The sequence below is a fragment of the Leucopleurus acutus genome (genome assembly GCF_964270905.1).
Source record: "Leucopleurus acutus genome assembly, chromosome: 19".
NCBI lineage: Eukaryota > Metazoa > Chordata > Mammalia > Artiodactyla > Delphinidae > Leucopleurus > Leucopleurus acutus.
In genome coordinates, this window is record NC_139161.1 from 42,845,895 (window position 1) to 42,862,977 (window position 17,083).

General features: G+C 50.5%; 2 protein-coding genes across 2 annotated transcripts in view; both read right to left on the reverse strand.

Moving 5' to 3' along the window:
• Positions 1 to 2,407: 2,407 nt before the first annotated feature.
• CDK5R1 (cyclin dependent kinase 5 regulatory subunit 1) lies at positions 2,408 to 3,331 on the reverse strand (the record flags this gene model as incomplete). The annotated part of the gene is made up of 1 exon (XM_082861547.1): positions 2,408 to 3,331. One exon carries the CDS (start codon positions 3,329 to 3,331, stop codon positions 2,408 to 2,410), a length of 924 nt encoding a protein of 307 aa, XP_082717673.1.
• Positions 3,332 to 7,855: 4,524 nt separating this feature from the next.
• The window catches only part of PSMD11 (proteasome 26S subunit, non-ATPase 11), a 30,213-nt gene continuing 20,985 nt past the window's right edge, over positions 7,856 to 17,083 (reverse strand). Inside the window, exons 7-14 of the mRNA XM_082861347.1 lie at positions 15,650 to 15,794; positions 14,629 to 14,689; positions 12,786 to 12,848; positions 10,864 to 10,989; positions 10,327 to 10,362; positions 10,011 to 10,062; positions 9,569 to 9,711; positions 7,856 to 9,450 (exon numbers count right to left, since the gene is read on the reverse strand). Coding sequence (XP_082717473.1) covers positions 9,569 to 9,711; positions 10,011 to 10,062; positions 10,327 to 10,362; positions 10,864 to 10,989; positions 12,786 to 12,848; positions 14,629 to 14,689; positions 15,650 to 15,794 — 626 coding nt within the window. The 3' untranslated portion in view covers positions 7,856 to 9,450. The remainder of the gene's footprint in view (positions 9,451 to 9,568; positions 9,712 to 10,010; positions 10,063 to 10,326; positions 10,363 to 10,863; positions 10,990 to 12,785; positions 12,849 to 14,628; positions 14,690 to 15,649; positions 15,795 to 17,083) is intronic.

The following is a 17,083-nucleotide window of genomic DNA, read 5'->3' on the forward strand; positions in this document are numbered from 1 at the left end:
CAACGGCTGGAACAAAACTAAGTTCTAATAACTGCATGGAAAGAATATATCAACCCTTCAGGTTTACAAGAAAGAGAAAAACCAAATCCTGAACTATTATTCCTGTGACTTGTTCTGTGCACGGGTGTAATTTTCACAGCCATCTGTTCTAAGATTATTTTTCTTAAGACACAAAATGCTCCTGGTTTGCATGCACAATATCACTGTAAAAGCAACAATGAAAGAATAAAGGGTTTTTTTTTTTTTTGTAGTTTAGTTTTTTCCTTTTTTTTAATTGTTCTAAAAGTAGTCTTCATAGCAGCATGTCAAATGGGTTCATTGCTTGCACACTCAAGTATATCAGTTCCTCTACACAATACTGATGACCAGTGCAAGGGAGGGAGGAGACCCCACCAGGCTTCACATTGATGGAACTAGAGAGTTCTTTCCTTAGTCCCCAACCACTCCTGAAATTTGCACCGCCTCCAAAACTTAAAAAAATAAATATGGAGAGAGAAGGAAACGCACAGAACTGGAATCCTGCGGATGCGCCTTCCCGCAGTTTCAGGCCCAGCGCAGCCCGCGAAGGAGCGACTACAGACCCACGCCCCTGCTCTTGAGAGTCGGCACCCGGACCCCCCTCTCGTATGCCGCCAGGGCCCGCTGCCCCCACGGGCCTCCTACCTCAGGTCACACATGGCAGCTGGATCTGCACAGACGGGCTGGGTGACAACTCCAGCAGAGAAGAGGCGCCGCGGCGAGGTCCGCGCCAGCAGCCGCGGGTTCCTTCCAGCCCCGCGGCAGGTTATCTGGCTGGCGGTCCTGAGAAAGGCTCAGCGTGGGCCTCGGGGCGCAGCTGCGGCCAATGCTCTCCGGCTCGGGCAGGCCCTCTTCCTCGGGAGCACCACGGGCCCGCAGTCTCAGCTCCGGGCCTATTAAATCGGGACCTCAGTTTCACAGCTTTTTCTTTTTTCTGTGAATTTCAGTAGTGCTTCTGCTGAAATCGGCAGCCACCTGGAAGCTAATCCTATGTAAAACCGCCCCCTGCCTCCCCCCAGCCTCCCCTTCCAGCACCCCCTGGGGGACTGGGACTGGAAGAGAGAATTCTCTGTAGCATCTTCACATCAGTCTTTGTTCCCCAAAGCCGAAGGGACAGAGAAAGACTTGCTCCCTTCTCTTGGTTCTCTCCCAAGCCCCAAGCCACCGATCTGGGAGAATTAGAAAGAAAATTGATTAAGTACACATCATGTGTTTTTACAGCCACCAACCAGGCTAAGGTGGAAACCAAAACCAGCAGCTGCAAATGATCAGTTGTAGAATCAGCAGGCAATCAGGAGTTCTGCTCCCGGCTTGTAATTGTCTCCAAGGTCCAGCTGTCTCACTGGCCCTTTCGGGACAAGGCTTCACCTTCAGAAGAAACTGAACTGTCTGGGAACAGCTTTAAATCAACAGGGTTGAGGGCGGGGGTACATCATGACCCCATCACCCTGATCCCTGACATCACCCCCCACCGCCCCGCAGCTCTGCAGGACAAATGTCACGTGCACCAGCAAGAGGCCTTAGCCCTTAGGTGGGCACCAGCTCAGTCCCAGGCATGGCAACCCCACCTGCCCAGAAGGCAGGCTGTTGACAATGGGCACCTGAAGCTGTCCTGGCCTTCACCACAGGGTGACTAAGCTGCATGATTCAAATGAAAAATTCACCCAGGAAAGGAGTTGTCCCCAGCTTCACCCCACCCCTTTAGAGCTGGGACCCAAAATGAAAGAACTTAATGAGTCAAACCAGCTTGTTAACCAACACTGCCAACACCGCTGGGAGCAGGGGAAGGGGGGCGAGTTCCATGTCTCCACAAAAGGAAAGCCCTTGTCCCTAAAAAAGAAAAAAGAGCAAACCGGGTCGTGCATGGTCAAACGACAGGACACAATCTTTGCACCAGGCCGGCTTCCCCTCAATTGAAGAGGCTGTCCCAGGGCCATGGGCATCTTGCCTCACAACCCCACATGTGGCTCAGTCAGGGTGGCTGGCTCCAGGAGCCTCTGGGAGAATGGAGGACCCAAAACGGGACCCGGAAAAGGGCCTCCAACCAGAAACTCTGGGCTGCCTGGCTGTGGGGAGCAGAGGGTAGCCTCCCCTGCCTTGGTCCAGCAAGAGCACAGGCGGCAGAGGCAGGTCAGTCCTTTGAATTCCCCAAAGTGAAAGGTCAGGAGCCAGGGTGTCTCTGAATACATCTTCTGAATTTTGCACAAGGTTCGGGAGTTCAAAAGCATCCAGAGTTCTTGGCAGAGCTGAAGAAAACCCCAAGGAGAGAAGGTGGGAAGGGAGGGGCCCTTCGTGGCTTCGCTAGACACATACTGTACACAAAATCTGATTTAATAATAAATTTTTAAAAATGAATTGAATCCTTGAGCCGTGATGCAGGCTAGCAGGCTCACCGGTCCAGCCCTAGGAGGAGCCGCTTCTTGTCCTCCTGGCCACTCTCGTTCTTCAGGTCGGAGAACACCTGTGTGAAGTAGTGGGGGTCGGCGTTAATCTGCAGCATCTTGGAGCTCATGAGGTTGATGACGGAGAGGCAGCGGTCCCAAAAGGCCTCCTTGCAGCTCTCCACCAGGAAGGGCTTGAGCGGGTAGGAGATCTCATTGCCCATGTAGGAGTAGGAGAGGTACAGGCAGGTCAGCAGGACGGCCTGGAGCTCGTGATCAGAGCCCACCTCAGAGGAGATGACATCCCGGCAGAGCATGTAAAGGAAGACCACGTTGGCGGGCGTGATGAAGCCCTGGTCCTGCCAGCCCTGCAGGAGCAGCGAGCGGTCCACGCTGCGCAGCCAGAGCACAGGGTCCGTGGGGGACAGGTGCTTCAGGCGGTAGCACCGGCGACAGAGAAACTCACCCAGGCACCGCAGCAGCTCGCTGGTGGACGCCTGGACAATGACCCGTTTGGGCGTCCCTGCGGAGGTGACGGCAGGATGCGGGGCCTTCTTGACGGAGGAGGAGACCCCGGTCTGGGAGCCCGAGAGCTGGCTGGCAGGGGGTGCGGGCGGCTGCGCCGGTGGGGGCTGGGCGAACGTGGACAGGTTGGCGCACGACAGCGACTTCTTCAGGTTCTCATTGTTGAGGTGCGTGATGTTGTTCTGGTAGCTGCTGTTGGGCTGCACCTTCTTGGAGTTCTTCTTCTTGGCCGACACGGCCACGATCCTCTTCCAAGGCAGCACGGAGATGATAGAGTGCCGCTTCAGGTTCTTGTCCTTGGCGTTCTTGCTGTTCTGCACGGCCGTGTAGTGGCCCACCGTGGCCGCGCCATCCTCAAACAGCGTGGCCTTCCGGTAGCTGGGGGACAGGGACAGCACCGTGCCCATGGTGCCGCTGCGCGCCGGGCGGGTACCTGCGCCCCTGCGCGCCCAGCCTGCCGGCCGGAGGGACGAAACAGCTCACCAAGCCCGAGGCGGCCAGGGGGAGGCCGGGGCGCTCCCGGGGTCGCTTGCCGCCCCTTCGGATCTGTGTGGAAAACAAGATGGTTCTCAGCACCAGGCGGGGCTCGCGTCGCGCTCCTCCGCCCCGGCCTCGGCGGCCCCGCGGACCTGGCCCCGGACCCGCGCCCAGGCCTTCCCCGGCCGGCACAGCCCCGCCCGCGCCCCCGCGCCGCAACCCGGCCGCTCCACTGCGGCACCGGCACCCGCGCCCGCCAGGGTCCGGATGGCAGCGCGGGGGACCGGGAGTCGGCGGAGGTGGCCGGGGACCCCGCCTCGAAACCGCACGCGGCCGCGACCCCGGCCCGGCTCCCCGGGGACAGCGGACGGCCCGAGGCGCAGGCTTACCGAGCAGGTGGCTCCTGCGCTCTGCACCCTCCGCAATGCGCGCCGCGGCTCGACGCCGCGGTCCCGGCGCTCGGCGGGGCTCGGCGGGGCTCGCGCTCGGCGGCGGCGGCGGCGGCGGCGGCGGCGGCTCCGGAGCTTCTGTCCAAGGTTCTGCTGGCGCCGCGGCCCCGCCCCCCGCTCGGCCGCCTTCGCCGCCGCCGCGCCCGCGCCCGCCCCGGCGCGCACCTCAGCGGCCTCCCTCTCGGGCGCGCGCGCGGCCCACGCGCAGGCCCGGCCAGGCCTGGTCTCGCCCGGGAGCCGGAGCCGCCGCCGTGCTCAGCACCAGCTGCGCGCGGTGCTGGCAGCGACACGGCCGCGAGCCCCAGGCGCCGCTCTACTCGCCGCGCCCCATCCAGGACCCGGGCTCGGGCGGCGGGTACTCGCGGCACCGCCCCGCCCCGCCCCGCCCCGCGGGGCCGCCCCCCTCCCACACTGCTCGCCGCCCTCTCGGCGCCGCCCCACCAGCAACAGCCCGGCCGTGCGAGAGTCGCGGGCGCACCGCGCAGCCGAGCTCGGGCGGGTGGAAAAGCTCCGGGAGGGGCGGGGCCGAGGGCCGACCCCGCCCGCCGCCCCGCCCAGACACGTGCTGCCTTTGTTCCCGCCGCGGCGCCGGCAGCTGCGGCCGCGGGGGCGCTCTCGGCCGCGTCCCCGCCCTGGCCGCCAGAGAAGCCATCCACGGAGGCTAGGACCCCGAGCAGCCTCCTTCCATTTAACCTCCTCGTCCCCGGGGACGTAAGCTAGGGAGCTCAGGGAGCAAGGTGGGGAGAGGCTAAGCCTTTGCTGAGGCCGCCTGAGTGCCCCAAGCATCCCAAGGGGACTGTCGCATCAGTTTTGAGTGCCTTTCCCTCTGGGATCTCTGTTGCCCCATCCCAGGTAAATGCCCACGGCCCAGGTACAGAGCGACTAGCCTTCCCACACCACACCTGGGACAGAGCCGTGAGGCTTCTGGCTCGGTCGCTGCCCCAGAGAAGGGCCAATACTGAGCCCATCACAAATGCGACCTCAAAATTTCCACCAGCCCTCTTATCTGTTATAGAACAACTGAAGCAACTGCTTCTCCAACCAGCCTCTGATCTGCTGATTTAAATATTTTTCATGCTAAGCATATATAATTTGAAGATTCGGTGCCCATAAAATTATTAAATTCTGAGTAACACTCTGGTTCTAATAAGAACTTTTCCTCTCACAAGGAACAAGAATCCAGATCCTTCACAAAGGCTATTCTTCACTATTCTTTGTTTAGTTCTGGAGATTGACTCAGATTTGACCACAAACCTGGGAAACAGGAGACTTAAACAATATCTTAATCCAAATTACCGCCTCTGGACCTGGTGATGAGGAAGTAGCAATCCAGAGAACACCCAATCCCCTGACTCCCAGGCCACTCCAGCACACAACCTGTGCCAGTTCTGCCTACTGCTCTAAGCAGTAAAGAAATCTGGTATCATTCAAACAGTGCTACCATCATCAGAAAGTACTAGAATTTGCTAAAGTACTACTCAGAGATTCCTCTGTCAACAGTGGCAACAAAGCTTTAGGGGCCTTGGTGACCATACAGTGGGAAATGCATTACTCTGTACCCAGAAGGCTACTTCTTGTAGAGTCCTTGAGAAACATCCACAGTAGCTGTCATCTTAACTTAGAAGATAAAGGCAGGCCCTTAGCCCAGTGTGCCCCTCCCTCTGAACATTCCTCAGTGTACAACCCCTACCTGCTCTTCAAATGGAGCTGTCCTCCATAGTAAGGAGCTCTAAGAAGCAATCTCCTCCAGGTCCACTGGCCCAATGACTCTCTTCCTAAGGCAAAGTTGGACCCCAGCCTTTTTTCATCCTGCCCCTAATGGAGGCCCAGCTCCTGAGTTGGCCCATGTCCACACTGCCTTTCCTGTGTTGAGCAGGGGTTAAGTGCTTTCCACTTCCCAAAATATGCTTAGATTTCTAAGCCTGTAATCCACCCCTCAGAACTATCTGGAGCCGCCCTGTACTTACCTGTACCTACAAAATTTCAATACTAACTATTCCAATTCATGGTGGGCAGTACCCAGCTCCACCCCACCCCATTTCCCAAACCATGGAAGCTCGCATTGGCCTGGGCCTTTTCCAGCCTGCGTCCTCTCTTGCCTTTGCCCAGCCAGCCCTCCCCTACTACCTTCAAAAAGAGCTCTTGGCAGAACTACTCCAACCTCCTCACACTTGTCAGAGGCAAAGTCATGTGTGCAGCAGAGCATGAATGGGATGGCACTGCCAGCACAGTGGCTTTTGTGACCGAAGAACCCTGGAACCCTGTCCACCCGTGTTGTGCCTGCTCTGCCTGTTTTGAGGCACCACACCACTCCTCTGCTCACTCAACACACCAACAACCCCCCTCCCCCTCCCAGCTCCCAGTACTTCTCCAACTGCAAAGCGAAGAAGGAATAGCTACAATCTGCCACAAATGGCAGATCAAGGACCCAGGAGGCAGACCTGGATGAATGATGCACAGCTGTTTTCTTCCGTCTTCACCAGAGAACTGCAGGGAAGCTCTCCAAATCCCACCCCCATCAATCAGCCTCTTTATCCTATAGTCTATCCCTAGCTGCCGGAAAGGCCAGCCTGCGTGTTACATGCACGGCTGGGATGTCCATGGAGAGTTCCCATCCTCTGCATGCCCCTTTCCCACACCACTCTGAGGAAGGGAGGCCAAGGCCCCAGCCAGCCAGCTCTCAGAAAGGGTTCCAAATAAAGCAGGTCTGGGCCCTGGCTCCTGAGGAAGTCGTGCTTTGTTCTCTCAGGCATCACAGAGCAGCATCTAGTGGCCTTTCTGGGCAGCACAGGTTACATAACTAGCATGCAGCGGGGCTCCACAGCCAAGGGACGCAGCCGCCGCTCCCAATGCCATCAGGATCTCATCAACACACAAGGAAGCCCAGGCACCGTGAAGCCTGGTGCCAGGAAGGGCCCATAAGTGAGGGAGCCAGGCCCATGCTAGCCCATGGGCCACCCCACCCTCTCAGCTGCACCTAGATGCAGCTTATCGAGGCCTGGGAGGGGAAGCAGTCCCTCGAGGTCTGGAGCAGCGCTGTCCAAAAAAAAACCATGAGCCACAAATGCAAGCCCCGTAGATAATTAAATATTTTCTAGCAGCCACATAAAAAAAGTTAAAAAAAACAGGTATATCTTAATAGTACATTTAACCCAATAAATGCTCAAAATATTTCAACATATATATAAAAAAGAAGTTGAGCAATTTTTCTTTTTTCACATTCTTCAAAGTCTGGTTTGTTTACATTTGCAGGGCATCACAGTTTGAACTAGCCACAATTTCAAGGACTCAACAGCCATATGGGGCTCATGGCCACACACTGGACAGCACGGGTCTGCAGAAGTCAGCAGACCTGCCCAGGGAGATGACGAGAAGGCTGCTGCCCCACTGAGCTCCTGGGACTGCCCTCCCCCCACTGCTCGGGCTCTTGATCCCTTTGGAATATTTTTAAAGTCCTTTATTGAAGCACAACTCTTCCTTAAGTAAAACTATACACAGAGACACAATACTGAAAGAGAGCAGAGAGTGGCTCAGACTGGAGTTGGTGGCTAGAGCCCACCCTCCCTCCCAGTGGCCCCAGAGCCCCACAAGACAGGTCACTCCCAGGGTCTGAGGGGTAGTATAAAATCAATCCTTTTGAACAAGATTCCAAAAAACTAAAACTAAGCCACAAGTGAATGCCAGGGCTCTCCAGGCACCTGTACTTCCATGACTTCATGTAGCACTCCCACCACAATTACCTACCAAGAAAGCGCCATCCTTGTCGTGTAAGTGAGGAAACAGGCTCAGAGGATATTACAACCCAAACCCCATGTCCTCACTGGACCATGATGCCTTGGAAAAACAAAGATAACTGAGCCCCATTTCCCATTTTAGCCCTCACAGACCAACTTTCTCACCCAAAGCCCTCCACTTGACCCCGGATCTAAAGGTCTCCCATGAAGCAAATGAGACAGTAGAGCTTTGTCCAGTCTAGAGGGCTACACAGAGCTGTCTGGACTTGGTCAGAAGCCCTCCAGCACTCAAGAAAGGACACTTTTTGAAAAAAAAATTGTTTTTATTGGAACTCATCTGAACATCAGATATACCTGGTGTTGGTTAGCAAGAACCGTTTGTACATTTGATATTGATGGTGCCAAAACCAAAACAGTGACTGGACATGATGGGGAAAGATGTTGAGAACAAAAACCTGATTTTGGAGAGGAAAATAAAAGCCAGTCAGATTCAGTGAGGATGCAAAACCTGGTACAACAAAATCCTTTTACAAAATATAAATTTATTACGAAAACCTGGAAGGATAATCTGACAAAGGGAAAGAAAGATAAAAGGAGGCCAGCAGGAAGGAGGCAGGAGGAGGGGGAGAGGAAAAAAGAAGACAAAGAAGAATGAGAGGAAGAAGAAAATATAGCTGAGCACAACAGAGGTGCAGAAGCTTACCTGCCCAAATGGCATTAAAAGCCTTGCTATGTAATCTCATCATAAAACAAAGCATGCTGGAGTACAGTGCTCTACCTCCCATCCGTTCCATTTCTAAGAGGTAAACAAAGAAAGCTCCCTGGGAAGGGGACATGAGGTTGCTCAAAAACCCAACAACAAAAATTGGGAGGAAAAAAAAAAAACAAACAACAACACACCCCACAGTCTCATTTCCGATGTTCACTGTTTAAAAAAGGAATAAATCCATCTGACAGCAGGAGAGAAGCAGGCGGATGGGGAGAGAAGCTGAAGTATTTCAGACAGCCTGGCTCCCCTGGAGGGGGGAAGGAGGAAGGAAGAGACATGGGATGGTCTCCTGGTTGAGAGAAGGGGAAAGAGGGGGAGAGAGAAAAGAGCAGAGGAGAGGGGCAATTAAAACACTGACATCTAATCTAGTTTACTGTGTTAAAAAGAGCCACATGCACAGCAGGCCCCCTGAGGGCCCACACTGCTCCCTGTGTGGCCATGGTGACACTAGCTCCTGGCCATGTCCCCATTCCTTCCCAGGTTGGAGCGGAGCCGTGCAGGTGCTGCTGCGGCGGTGGCGGCGGCGGGACCTTCGGCCAGTCTGCTGGAGCCATTGTTGGGGGGAGGGCGGGGGGATGGGCCACATGGCAGGGGAAAGGACACCGAAACGCCTCATTTCAAATAAAAAGGAAAATAGCAGTCTATACACAGTTGTTTGTTTTGGTTCAGTACAAACAGAATAAAAAGTCGTTGCTTTGATAGTCAGGCGAACACCCAATTCTGAAGAGGAGGTGAGGTGACACCCAGCGGGTGGGTTAGGAGCCCCAGTGGCTGGCGGAGCGCCTGGCTTGGCGGCCCTCTCCCAGGAGGCAGAGAGCACAGCTTTAGGTAGTGTAAGCCTTTTTCCTTTTATTTAGAATAACCTTTTTTTTTCTTTTTTTTCTTTTTTTAAGCAATTTCCCCACTCCCAAGTTGGGCCAGTAAAGATTACATGAAAACTGGCACACCTATCGGCTGGAATACAGATGCACCAAATGAGGATTTAAAAACTTTCTGAGCGAAAAGTAGAACAGAAAGAAAAAATCTCCTAGCATTTTCCCCAAAGGTTTCACTCTCCCGCCACACACACTCTCCAAAGGACCGCTACAGATCCAACTCTGCAAGAGAAGACAGAGCAGTGTCAATCGGGGAAGCCGCAAGGCCACCAGGAGGCTTTCAGTCTCGACAGGCAGAAGACAGCGCTGCCCGGGCCCGGGTCCCGGAGTCAGCACTCACCTATGTCAGTTTCTTGGCTTTGTTGTAGAGGGAATCCACTACTTTACTCATGTTCTGAATTGTTTCCAGAGCAGCTTCGTAAGTTTTATCTACTGGGGGTTCATCAAAAATAATCAAGACACCCTCCCCCTGGTCCAAGATCCCTGCAGAAAACACAAGCAAACCCAGGTAAAAGAAAGGATTAGACACACGAGCATTTGAGAAGCAGCCCACTCCCTAGCTGCCTCACTTTCTCCAGAAAGGAGTAGAAACAGAAGTCATCTTCCTGTTCCATTCGTACATGTTTATTACACTCTCATCACAGGCATAACAGGGGCAAGGATCCCAGGGAACCACCAGGTGATACAATGGCGCATCTTCTTTCAAGATAAACAAGAGCATGATGCCTCTTCACCATTTCATCACCTCCACCAGCCCCCTCGCCTGTACGACTGTTACTCACCATGAAATTTCTTGTCAAGAATCATCTGTGATAATTTCCTTTCCACGTCGGCCTAAAATCAAAGCACATGATTAAAGGGCCCAGCATCTACTAGTGAGAGATCACACTGACATGAAAGCCTTGTATAAAAGGATCTTATGGCAAATGGTCTGAAAATAAAACAGCAACAATGCATCTGCAGCTCTCAGCCCACGGTCCCCAGTCCCCACTGAGAAGCTTGGGAGCTTTGCAATAAGGCCCAGCAGGTGTAAACGGCAGCCCCTCCACATGCCCCTTTCCCCATCCCTACCCTCAAGACAAGCTCAGGACTCCTTACCTTGGAGAGTTTGATGAGGCTAGATATGTGTTCGATCTAAAAGGAAAGGTAAAAAGACACCAACACTGAAAGTTTTACTTCTGCCTCTAATATCGGGATGAGGGTGGTGCTGTATCTTGAAATCCTGCCGAATGTCTCTACAGGGACAGATTCTCTTTGGCTGTGCTTAGGTCTCTTGTGCTTGGTCCATCTGCCTACCCTGCATCACTACAGACAACAAATACACTCCTGTCCCACAAACCCAGAACAGAAAGCATTTACCACATGCACAGTGACTACAAAAGCTAGGAGGAGACTGCACTGAAAACAAGCAGGGGCAATCTCACCAGCCTCTACCCCACAGCATCCCTCTCCTTGACTCTCATTCCCTGTCAAGAAAATCCCAAGCTCTTGGGGGTCTCTTGCCCAGCAGGCACACCCTTGGAAGTGAGTTCCTATTCTGAATGGTTGTGGGAAGGGAGGTGGCTATAGTGAGGACGCCTAGCCAGAAAGCCCCTGCCACCAGAGAAGAGCTAGAGTCCCCAAGAGGGTTCTTACCTGTACTCGGGAAAAAGGCTCAATGACTCGGATCAGATTCTGTTCCAGCAAGTTATCATACAACTTGGCCAAGTGTGTGCTGATGATTGGGTCATCCCGGAGCTCTGCCCGGTAATCTGTTAGAGCCTGCCAAAAGAGCCGAGATTGGCACGGAAAAGGACTTGAAAGTCACGCTACTCGCAGCTTCCTAAGTAGTGAGCTGGCCCTTGTAACTACATGGTTGACTGTAGTTCTGGAGGATTTGGGAAGATGAAAGAACAGCCACGACTGAAGGCAGAAGAAAATGAAAAGAAGTAAAAGGTGGAGCCTAACCCTAGGCACCATCTTCGTGTCCAAAAGCCTCACACTGACAGCTCAAACCATGTAAGCCCTAAGAGCAGCTCAGCTTGCAAGCTAAATTCACTGCAAAAGCAGTTCTCAATATGTATTCCACAGAACAAATAAGGCCTCCATGGGGGCAGAAGGAGGGGGAATTCTGAGGTTAAATAATAGGAAATGCTGAATTCCACAGCTAGCTCTTGGGGTTTTATAAGGAATATCAGCACAGAAAACAAAGTACCTTTCTAATTTTGTTTAGCCCTAGTGTTTCCCAAATATCTGATCACAGACCCTTTTTTTAATCCCTACTAGAAGTGTTCCATCCAAATTGGGGGATGAAATGATCTAGACTCTTTGTTTATTTGTGTATGTGATTTATTTACCTTTAATAATGTTCTCACAATATCCCAGCCTCATGTCAGCTGTGCTATAAGGTGTTAAGGGAAGCAAGCAAATCATGCCAAGTAAGGAAATGAAATTGGCAAGAAACCTCAAGGAAGATGATGAACCCTGGGGACAGTCAGAGAGCCACATGGTCTAGTTTCTGTCCATACTATTTTTCTTCCTGGATCTAGGTTTGTTTTTATTAAGTTGGTCATTATACTCAGACTAAGAGAGAGGCTCAGAAAAGTATAAGTCTCACCCGATTGCTTAGACAAGTTTTTCTCCCTTTCCAAACCTTCACAAACATTGAGCGAAAGGCACAGGAGGCAAGGCCAGCCTAGAACTTCTGTCCTAAGGAAGTATCTCTCAGCCCAGATGCACACATCAAAATTTCTCTTCTGTCCACAGAGGAGAAGCAGACCTGGCATTTCTGGAGCTGAAGTAACATCTAAGACCATGCTGCATGGTGCTTGTGTCAGACCCTGACACACATGAGCTGTGTGACCCAGGCCTCCTCTTTAAATTCCAGCTTCCCCAAGCATAAAATACAGGTAACAGGTTTGTTGTGAAAAATCAAATGAAAGGGGACTTCCCTAGTTGTGCAGTGGTTAAGAATCTGCCTGCCAACGCAGGGGACATGGGTTCAATCACTGGTCCATGAAGATCCCACATGCCGCGGAGCAACTAAGCCCACGTGCCACAACTACTGAAGCCCGCACTCCCTAGAGCCTGCGCGCCGCAACTACTGAAGCCCACACGCTCTAGGGCCCACGTGCCGCAACTACTGAGCCCATGTGCTGCAACTACTGAAGCCCACACGCGTAGAGCCCGTGCTCCACAACAAAGAGTGGCCCCCCACTCGCTGCAGCTAGAGAAAGCCTGCACACAGCAATGAAGACCCAACGCAGCCAAAAAAAAATCAAGTGAAAGAAGGATGACAGAACTTTTTGAAACTGAAAGGTACTGTATATAAATGAGGTATGACAATTCAACAAGTTTCATTGTACAGAAGTGCTTAACTACTTCCTGGTTTTGATACTGTACTATAGATAAGATGTAACCACTGGGGAAAACTGGGTGAATGGTACATGGGATCACTCTGTACTATCTTTGCAACTTCTTGTAAAACTATAATCACTTAAAGATTAAAAAAAACTTTGTAAAGTGCTTAAATGCCCCTCCCCTCCACCAGTTCCCTACCAACCCAATACCTTGCTTACCTTTTCAAAATCTGCCAGTGATCTGTTCTTGCTAGCCTGAGCCACACATTTTAATGCTTCTGTCTAAGAATAAAGAGAGAAACAGTGAAAGTGATCTGCACACTCACATCCCAACAAGTCTCATAAGGAACATGCTATGTCCACACAACTTCTGGCTGCAAGGAAGAACCTGCCCCACCACTCCTCTTCTTCAGAGGCCTAGGAAGAAAAGCTAGAGGAATACCACTGTGTGCCAACCAGTTTCCCTTTGAAAGCTGAAGTGACTTAAAGGTACTAGGAAATAGGAAGTTTTCCAAAAAAGAAACATTGATAAAGCATTCTCCAAAGATGACAAGCTAAAAGGGAAAATGGCCCAAGAAGTGCGATTTCCTCGCCCCTCCTCCAAGACTCCCTATCCCTACACCCCACAGAACCCTTCCTGCCCTCAGACTTGATCATACCTTGTGCTTTATAAAAACTCATTCTGCTGGGTTTGGTGCAGGGCACAGACCAAGATTTACTTTCATTAAGCTTGAAGCATCAAAATGCTACGTATCATACTGAATGTTAAAACCCCAGTGATGAAGGTATAACCAAGGGTTAAGGAGCAACTTCTAACTTTATAAAACGTTATAAAAGGTACCCGACCAAGCTCTTAAGTCTCTACTCAGCACGAAATCTACAACATTCATCTTCCTGAGTGCCTGACTCCTGCTTGAAAGCTGTCATCAAGGAACAAAGGACCAGAGGGAACTCCTCTTGTACCAGCCTATGTACTTAAACAAGGAAGGTAGTGTCTTATACTGCAGACTTTAAAAATGATGCAAAGCTAATCGTTAGTGTAGTTTGTCTCCAGCATTTGTCCTATAGACAGAAAAATGTCATAATGAGAATAGCATGAAACTTAAAGCCAGATAACCCAAGTTCAAAGTCTCGCTTCACCATTACTAGTTATCTGGCCTTGTTCTGGACACTTGACCTCTCTTAGCCCACCTCCTCAACTCTAATTCTAGATATGATAGTCTTTCACTACAGAAATAAACAATATTCTTTTGGTCAAAACTAGGAGCTGATCTGAAACTTCTTCTGATGAAAAGCCAATTAGGGCCACTTGTATAGAAGGAAGAAATCATCTGTTGTGGACATTCTGCCAAAGATACAGTGAGATAGCCAACGTGTCTGCTGTTTAGAGACAACTGCATTTGAAACCTAGAAAGACTACTTTTACTTTACCAGTGATAATCAAGTGAAGTACAAAGTGACGATGCAGACATCTGAGACATCATCTTTACACAGGTCACACTCTTACCTACTCAGGCATAAAAGCCATCACAAATAGGGCTACCGACCATCAAAGGCCTCTTCTTGACCACACCCAAACTCAGGACAAGAGTGGGAAGGTACTGATAAGAGAAGCACTTGAGTCATCAAAACCTAGTTTCTGCACCAAGCAATCTAACCTCTCTAAAGCATATGCACATCAGACCTTACCCGGCTCCACACTCTTGGAGAATCCAAGATTTCTTATTCCGCACATGAAATTTTCAAGCCAAGATCATGGTAGATATACTTTCCGGTCGAAGCTAAATGCAACCTAACTCACTGTAAATGCTCCAGTTCAATTCTGAGTTCTGTTAAGTCCCTCAAACCACCCAATACCCAAAAGAGCACCAAACACTGACTTTTCAGGCCAAGAATTAACAGTACAGGAAATATACCGAACGTGCTTAATAAAAAGAGGGGGGAAGAAAGAATGAAGAGCGGAATGGAGACCTGAAGAGCACGGTCTCACTGAACACCATGTCTAATAACACGCTGCCTCAGAGTGAGCAGAGATCAGAACTGCAGTCAAGGCATCCCCTACCTGCCTCCCCGCATACCGAAGTGCAAGCTTCCCGCTCACCAAGGCCTGGACATCTTCTGGGCTAAAAAAAAAATACATACTCGGTCAACTGCTCCAGGATATTATGCTTCTAAGCATATGTTCAGGCAAATATCTTTTCCTCTGAAAAGACTCTGCCCACAGAGGTAATAAGCCCCCACCCCTAAACCCATAGGCCTCTCACACCATAGACGCTAGGCTTTCTCCACTCTGGGCTCAGTGCTGAAAAGCAAGAAAACTCAACGTTAAAAAGAAAGCCACACTGGGAATTCCCCGGCGGTCCAGTGGTTAGGACTTGGCGCTTTCACTGCCGTGGCCCCGGGTTCAATCCCTGGTCTGGTCAGGGAACTAATATCCCGCAAGCTGCACGACATAGCCAAAAAATAAAGAAAGAAAGAAAAAGAAAGCCACACTGAACCTACCAGAAGTAATAGACCCAACAGGCAAAATGATACATATAAATCAAATCCCAGTATAACAGATGTTTCAAAACACAAGCCCTGTTTAATCCCAAGATCCAAAAAGAATCCCAGTCAGTATCTCATTTATTCCCAAAAAAGAATGTGGAATAATTCTGTAAATCTTTAGAAAAAGATCTAGCTGTCATACTTGCCGTTGTCGCCTTTTTCAAACCTCCCCCTAACCTCTCCTTTAACCACTCCCATTCTGGGTGGCCCATTGGCTGGTGCTGGTCTGTAAGCCATTTCCTGGCCCTCTGTCCTGTGCTCAACAACTCTTCTGGACAGCATTGTAGGATGAGGAGAACACTCAGAGGGGCTGGGAAAGAGATTTCTGAAATCTGTCTCCCCAGTTCTGAAAGACTAGCAAGGAAAAGTGCTCTGGATTACCTTCGATCCTCCCATTCCACCTCAATCAGCCCCACGAGGTGGCAGCCGCTGCTTCTGTAACTGGCCAAAGTCCCTGCCCAAGCCATCTCTGCTATGGCAGAAAATCTTAGATGAAGGACCTGAGTTCTCATATCCCAAAGTTAATGTGCACCTACGTGTTGAGCATGATTTTGCACAGCAACATGTACTTCAGAGATGTGATGGCCTTGGGGCTATCGATGGAGTCATAACCCTCAAATGCCTCATAGAAATATGAGTATGCAGTTTTCCAATCCTTCTCCTCTGCTGCATGGATAATACCTGGGCATTGAAAAGAAAAGAGTAAGAACCATATGAAATAATAGAACCATAAAATGTCACAGCTGGGAAGGGCCTCAAAAATCTATCCCAACCTCATCTACTTACTGATGAGGTCAGGAAAGAATAAAGGACCTGCCCAAAGTCACTGCCATCTAGTGGCAAAGCTGGGATTAGAACCCAGGTCTTTGGCCTCCCAGTTCAAGTCACCTTTCCAATATTAATTCCAAAGGAGTTAGAGACCCAACAAAAGGGGATCCTAGAAACCGCATATGGTAACATCTTTTCGCACCACCACATCAGTCCTGCTATCCATTGGAACCACTAGAAAAGGCCACATTTACCCTCCATGACGTTACCTTCACGGGTCAGAAAACTGACACAAACATCCCTCCCTGGTCTGCCCAAATTACTAGTTTTAATAACATCAACCATTTAAGATAGCTTTTCTAAACTTGACACTTTTATAAGTAAGCAGCTTTCATGAGAGAGAAAAAGAAAATCCAACCTCTTACAGTCTCATTTCAGATACTGGTCATTTATAGATAGATGCGATCAGTAAATGGATTTCATGTAATGCCAAATCCATGAACTTAATTGTACACAGTTAAGCAGTATTACGCTACACTTCATCTAACCAGTTCTCTACTGTTTAGAAGTTGGGTTGCTCCCAATAAGCCTAACTTTGACTGAACCTGCTATTACTTCCAACCTATGCTATCACATGGGATGACGTGAAAATTAGTTCTTCCTAGCTTGGAAGGCAACTAAGCCCTAAGATTCTGTGTATCAGTTCTAACCCTGCCTCAGCCACATCCATTTGTTTACCACAGGGCTTCCCAACTTTTCCACATCAAGGTACACGAATAAAGTATTCAGCACACTGGAGTAAAAGGATGAAACTGCTTACACATGACCCCAGGGGATCACTGTTTCAGACCACCCGTCACATACCTGTATGCCTGGCATGCCAGTTGGGAACTTATGAATTAATAACCACTACTGAGTGATATGTGCCAAACCTACCCAAAAAGCCTCCTGTTTAGAGGCTAAAGGATTCAGGTCCTTCTACTACTGTTCTTAACTACAGAGGCCTGGAGAAAACCCACCCTCCTCTGTAGCCAAGGAGACCTCCCTCAAAAATACCCAACAGACTACTAGCACTGCCAAATTAAATGAGACAAATGCCCATTTTCCCATTCTTCCCAGTCCAGAGCTAGAATAGACCAGACAAAAAATAAGACTGATTAAATAAAGAAAAAAGTAAAGAAGAGCTGGTATACTGCTTTCCA